Source organism: Mus pahari, chromosome 10 (genome assembly GCF_900095145.1).
Source record: "Mus pahari chromosome 10, PAHARI_EIJ_v1.1, whole genome shotgun sequence".
Taxonomy (NCBI): Eukaryota; Metazoa; Chordata; class Mammalia; order Rodentia; family Muridae; genus Mus; species Mus pahari.
This window is the reverse complement of record NC_034599.1, coordinates 173154-180100: the sequence shown is the minus strand read 5'-3', so window position 1 is coordinate 180100 and position 6947 is coordinate 173154. Positions and strand designations below refer to the sequence as shown.

Genomic DNA, 6947 nt, shown 5'->3' with positions numbered 1-6947 from the left:
CTCTCTCTCTCTCTCTCTCTCTGGTTTTTTTTTTTTTTTGGTTTTTTCGAGACAGGGTTTCTCTGTATAGTCCTTAGTCCTAGCTGTCCTGGAACTCACTCTGTAGAACAGGCTGGCCTCAAACTCAGAAATTCGCCTGCCTCTGCCTCCAAAATGCTGGGATTAAAGGTGTGCACCACAATGCTCGGCAGCAGCATCTCTTCATCAACTAAGAATTGATGGTGTTTTTTCCCATTGTTCAACTGTATCTTTAAAGTAAAAGCCTGCAACTGAGCTTTTAGCCATTGAACAGAGTATTAGACATGCAGCCAAATACAAGGGATTTTAGCAGATCTTTATTGTATTATCTCCCACCCTCTAATATATGTTTTGAACACATATTGATTAGTTTGAAAGGACTGGATGAATAATCTTTTAAATTCTCAACAAAATAAAAATTAGTTTCACTTTTTATAAGTTTAATTCACTTTCTGTGAAATATTCAAATTGTATCACACAAGATTACCTTCCTATCAATACATGACCCCTAAAGGTGTTTTATATTTCCACTCAGCAATTACTGATTTGATAAAAATGTTGGAAAGTGTGGGCCTGGGTACCACAGAGATCTTTGTCCAAGCCTGGTGCATGGGTTCCAGCGAAGGGAAGCGAGTGCAGGCAGGGAGACTATCTCTGTAACTCCGAGCTGCTCTGAACTGTGTCAGGTCGGGCTGGGCCTCGATGAGACTATGCAATGAGGAGTGCAGAAGGACCTCAGGTGGCTCTTCAGGAGAGAAGATCTCTTCCCAAGTGTTACAGCTCTTGGAACAAAAGACTCAGACAAAGGAGTAGTTCTCACTCACCTTTAATTCCCTGAATGGATTTAGATATATACAGTTTTGGGGGTGATTCAGGGTTTGACAGCAGGTTCCTCTCATTGGCTTGGACTGAGAGTTTGGGAGAAACCTTATTTGCATATGGGAAGGCTTGGTGTTGCCCATATGTGACTGATAGACACATGCCTCTCCTGTGAGGGTTGTGGGGGTGGTAACTTCAACAGGAGCCAGGGGTCCAGGAGACATGATCCCATGTAAGTGGAAATTACCACCCACTGGGTCCCACAGGGATTCAAGACCTAAGCTCAACTGGAGACCGGGCTGTATGTGCATAGCCCATTACCCCACAGGAAAGTACAATGATTTTATAGGCTTATGAACACTTAGGAGCCAAAGCTAGGAAGATCAAAAGGAAATGTAATTTTAAATTTTCAGACTAATCTTTTGGCTATATAAACAAAATAATGCAATTTTCACCTTTCCACTTTAAAGGAATTTATTCTATAAATTTTTCTAATAAGTAATACTAATAAAATGGGGGAAAGTTTCACATTTTTCAAAGCATTTACATTTGATTTAAATTTATGGATCACACTCTGGAACCACTTAGTGAGTTAATGAAGGTTTAAAAAATATACAAACATGCAATAATATCTTAGGGATTTATTACTGTGAACTGATGCAGGGGGGCAGGGAGGGTATAGCAGACTTTGGGGATAACAGTTGAAATATAAATGAAGAAAATATCTAATAAAAAAATAATAAAATTAAATTTAAAAATATATATGCTTATCTCTCTTTGTTTTTTCCTAGGATTTTACTAATACAACTTTCGTTCCCTAAATAAGGAAACATTATTTGTTTTTCTGCCATACCCGGCATCTTTATTTTTCTTTTCACTTTCATGGGATGATTTCTTTCTGTTATAAGTTTTCCTCTCTTGTTTTGTCATCTTTCCATTTGTGTTACACTTCTTCCAGCTATTCTTCAGAGATCTTCAAAGCTACCTACAGTGGCTCAACAATGTACAGAAACTGCAACCTTGAATGGGTATGCCTTCATCTCTCCACTGACAGGATGATGAGAACAAATCTAACCTGATGTCAGAGTCATAAAATAAAATCCAATAAAATGAGTTACTAAATCCACCCTTGATATATAGATGCCAGCAAGGCAATCAATCAAAGTTCCTATGCTCCTTTCAGTGCACATTCCTCAAATTAAGGACTAAAGAAAAAAGTCCATAAAATCTATGTGGGAGTCGTTCATCATCTATTTCCCCAATACAATGCTTGCTACACAGTGGAGTCTCAGTTACTGGTTAAATACAATGATTTTTGATGTTTACAACTTAAGAAAGTAATATGAATTTCTAAAGTTTCCCAATGCAAATTGTATAGTCCATGTTTCATCTGCATGCTGATGATGTGGTTCAAATGATTTTCAGGCTAAAGAGGAACCTAAGCATAACTCCCCTCCCCCCCCCCCCGCCGCCCCGAGAGAGAGTATTCTAGGTAGTTGTAGTTATTTTCAGTTGTTTCTCTTTTGTGATGTCTCCACAAATATTTCTCATATTATTTGTGCAACATCAGAGTTTAATATTCAGTTAGTATAGGAGACTAAAAACATACTGAATCTTTTCAAGGCAGTGTTTGTGTTTGTCAAATAAAATGTGGAACTTAAAATGAAAACTGTATGTTTATGACACTAAGTCAACTGGTAATAAGGCTGTTTAATGAGGATTCTTTTTTTGTTTGTTTTCCTGAAGCCTTCCATATGCTCCCCCCACACCCAGGGATCCATCCCATATACAACCATCAAACGCAGACACTATTGCATATGCCAGCAAGATTTAGCTGACAGGACACTGATATAGCTATCTCTAGAGAGGCTATGCCAGGGCCTGGAAAATACAGAAGTGGATGCTCACAGTCACCTATTGGGTTGAACCCAGGACCCCTAAAGAAGGAGCCAGAGAAAGTAACCAAGGAACTAAAGGGGTCTGCAACCCTATAGGAGGATCAACAATATGAACTAACCAGTACTCCCACAGCCAGAACTGTGTCTCTAGCTGCATATATAGCAGAAGATGGCCTCGTTGGCCATTAATGGGAAGAGAGGCCCTTGGTCTTGAGAAGATCATATGCCCCAGTACAGGTGAATGCCAGGGCCAGGAAGTGGGAATGGGTGTGTTAGGGAATAGGGCAGGGAGAAGGTATAGGGGGCTTTGGGGATAGCATATGAAATGTAAATGAAGAAAATATCTAATAAAAAAAGAAAAAGAAGAAAATAACAAAGGTTATGCTCAATAACTAACTAAATAAATAAATAATAAAAGAAAATGTTTGCATCTCACCTGTATGACCTCAGCATCCACCTGACAGGCCTTTTCCAAAATAAAAGTTGATTGCAGCTTATAAAGAGCATAGACCTTCTGAATTGCTTAATATCACAATTTCTTTCAAATTTCTTGTTCTGAAAGCATTATCTGGGTATGTGTTTTTTCACATCAGTCACTAAACTAAACCATCAGAAATTATTTCTTGGCTCTCATTCTCACAGTATATACTTCAGTTATCACTTTATTTTCCCTAACCCTCAAGTGAATACTTGAGAATATTCTAAGCAAAATCATTATTAAAGACACTAGAAATCTATAAATTTTGCTTCTCAAGCACAAGGAAAAAATCTGGGTTACAAGGATTCTTTCCCAATGGATCACTATATTTAGTTATATTTTTATGTTAAAAACAACCCTGTTGAAAGAAGTACTGATATGTTGCAAAAATATTGTTTTGTGGATTGACACAAACCTACATATACACAGCTACTGAATTCGTCTCATAAACAGTTATTTGACAATTTGTAATGTTATATATTTCCAGGGATTACCTTCTCTGGGACAAATTTACAGGAAAAATTGAAAAAAGATCAGCCAACCTGATCTGAATTATCTGTCTAGATTATCTATAGGATGAATGTGTTAAAGAGTAAAACACACCAGAAAGAAAGGAGACTGAAAATGTGCTTCAGTGCTGAAAGAAACAATTCTCCAATAATACAGATACCACAGTGATGTATGTGGCATTGCCTAGACAATGTAGATCCCCAACATATCTCATTTCCCCAGGTCTCTTCTACAGTGAGGGCAAGGATGCCTTCAAAGGGAAACCTAGGATATGCTAAACAAGATCAATATTCAGATACATTGAGGGAAGTTTAGAAAAATTTAAAATCAAAGTAATAAGGGGAGCAGAAAGGGAAAAATGCAGTGTTTAAAGGGAGTAAAAGTTCTTGCTTCCAGTACCTGGGTGGGGCTCAAAGGTGGGTGCAAATTTGACATTTAGTCTCCTTGGCATTCTGTAATTGAGTGGACTTCTTCAAACCCAAGTTCACCTAGTCAATAAATGATAAAACAAGAGGCCTGGCATTCCAGAAAAAAACATACAGGAAGGAGTGGCAGAAATGTCTGAGGAGAAATGAATAAGGGGTGGTATGTAAGAATGCCTAGAACCAGGGTGTACAAGAAGAACTGCTGATGCTGATACTAATAGACATCCTAGAATCAAAACAAGATTGAAGAAAGTACATGAAGGTATTTATTCATTCAATAAACATAGGAATGGGTTCTAATATAATGAAAGCATAAAGAAGAAATAAAAACCGACTGGGGGGGGGATAGAAGCAAGGAGAATCTAAAGATGAGAAAGTGAAGGATGAGAGCCAATTAATTCATAACAAATAGGAAAACACGAAAGAGTGTGTGTGTGTGTGTGTGTGTGTGTGTGTGTGTGTGTGTGTGTGTGTGTGTGTGTGTGTGTGTGTGTGTGTGTGTGTGTGTGTGTGTGTGTGTTTGTGTGTGTGTGTGTAAAACAGCATTACAGATTTGCAGGTGAAAAGACAACTCAGAAAAGTATCTAACAGAGCTTTCCTAAACAGGAGGGGTAGGGGGGTGGGAGTATACAGCAGAGATTGCTGAGAACCTGTGGAATTCAGAGATGCCCTAAAAGGTCACAAATAGGACCAAGAGAGTGTGGGAAATAGGGAGAGTAAGAGCTTCCAGGGGCGGGGCGGGGGCCTCTTTGGAATGTTGGAAAGGAAATGCAGAACTAGAACACAGCCTGGGAAAGTTTTGAGCAGAAAGAAGGGGGAGAAGAAAGAAAAGAAAGAAAGGAAAAGAGAGGGGGAGGGAGGGAGGGAGGGAGGGAGGAAGGAAGGAAGGAAGGAAGGAAGGAAGGAAGGAAGGAAGGAAAGAAGGAAAGAAGGAAAGAAGGAAAGAAGGAGGAGGGAAGGGAGGGTAGAAAGAAGGGAGAAAGGGAAGGGAGAGGAGGAAGGAAAGAAGAAAGGAGAAAGAAGAGCGTGAGAGAGGAAAGCGAAGAGAACAGAAGAGAGAGGAGAAGAGAAGAAAAGTAGAAAAATAGAAAAACAGATGGTCTGAAGGATCCCTGAGGCCATCAGAGAGGACAACAGTGTGGTTTTATTTAAGCCTGCAGCTGGGAAGCCGGACCTCGGGAAGAATGGGGTCTCATTATTTCCCAGTGTTCCCCATCTGCCTAAGCCTAGAGGGCTGTGTCTCCTTAGGGACCACTAAGAACTCAAGGCCAAAAGGGTGAGGCCGAGTCGCCCCCCAGCGGCTGGGAGCTCCCCACGCTCCTCTGATAGCCTTGATTCAACTTTACCCATCCCTGTCCTCTACTGGAGCTTGGACCCCTCTTCCCAACTCACCGAGGGCGCCGTCAGGAGGCTGATGCTCTCGCCTAGTGAGTCCAGGTTGACCCTTCGGCGGCGTTGGGCTCTCTTGTACCCAGCGGCGACTGCAGCAGCTGCCGCGGCGGCAGAGGCAGCGGGGGCCGGGGTAGCAGCCGTAGCGGCCTCTCGAGAGCCAGGTGGCCCTGGCGGGCTCCGGCTGCCATTCCAGCAGAGCCTGGACAATGGGCACTCCCCTTCCTCCTCCGGGCTGGTCTCCAGGTAGTCAGAGCTCAAAGAGCTGAAGGACTCGGATGAAATCTTCCTTCGAGACATGCTGCTGGAGACACTATTGCGCTGAGACAGCGGAAGCGGAGGTGGTGGATGGTGGTGGTGGTGGTGGTGGTGGAGGCTGGGACGCAGTGGTGGCGGTGGCCGTGGTGGGACCTGCTATGGCAGGCAGCTTCAGGAGCGTCGGGGCCGCTTGGCGTTGCGCTCAGGCTCGCCTAGACGCGAGTCCCTGGGGCCGCTGAGCCCCTCGAGCCAGCTGCTCATGGCGGGAACTTGGATTGCTGCGGCTCCTTGGCGCCCAGGCTCAGCAGTGGGGCTGGAGATGAGCTGGGGACCCGCCACAGCTGCCTCTGCAGCTGCTGCTCTACAGGCGCAGCCTCAGGGCCTGCCCGTGCGCATCGTTCCCGCTGCGGAGCCGCGGGGACCAGGGATTGGGGTGCAGGAAGGTTCCTCCGCCTGGCGTCTCGATCGCCCGCGGCCGCATCCTCCGCCCACTCCAAAAGCTGCGCCCCTCCCTCCTCCTCCCTTTTTACCCCTCCCTCCAGCGCTGCCTCCGCCGGCGTCACGTGTCCCCAGCATACTCATTGGAAGTCTTTTCCTCTTCTGTCGCCGCGTTTCAGGAGCAACTAGGACACTTTGCTGCTGTTCTTTCTGTTCCCTGCCATTGTGCCCTGATACCTGGAGGTGCGTACAGTAGTTTTCATAGGGCTAAAGATCCCCAAAGCCCAAATGTCGGGTTTTTTGGCCCCTGAAAAAAACAGATGGGCAGTGAACACGCCCGGGATTAGACTCTAGGGTGAGGACCTTAGAACTGATCTCCCTCTGAAGAAAACTGACAGCCCGACCTGGAATATTGGGGTCGCTAAACACACAGGCGCACGCGCACGCACGCAAGCACACACACACACACACACACACACACACACACACACCACGTCCAATTCTAGTTTATTTTTGGTCACCCTATCTGCTCCAGTGGAGACACAAGCAAGGGGACAAAAGCTGGGACAGATTGTGGGGATGATTCCCCATCTCTAGCGAGGCAGCGTGGGCAGTGATGCTCACGTCTGCTCCCTGTTGCTTTATTTGTGGGAGCTCGGTTGGAGGAGCCGCTCCCAGCTCCAGCTGTCCAAGCTCCAGTGCTGCACAGCTCCG

General features: G+C 44.4%; 1 protein-coding gene across 2 annotated transcripts in view; it reads right to left on the bottom strand.

Annotated features, from left to right (window-relative positions):
• Positions 1 to 6277, bottom strand: part of Gucy1a2 (guanylate cyclase 1 soluble subunit alpha 2) — a 276470-nt gene extending 270193 nt beyond the window's left edge. For both annotated transcript variants that reach the window (XM_021206936.2, XM_029543056.1), the window contains exon 1: positions 5541 to 6277. In XM_021206936.2, the coding sequence (XP_021062595.1) occupies positions 5541 to 5837 (297 nt within the window). In that variant the 5' untranslated portion in view covers positions 5838 to 6277. The remainder of the gene's footprint in view (positions 1 to 5540) is intronic.
• Positions 6278 to 6947: the final 670 nt, after the last annotated feature.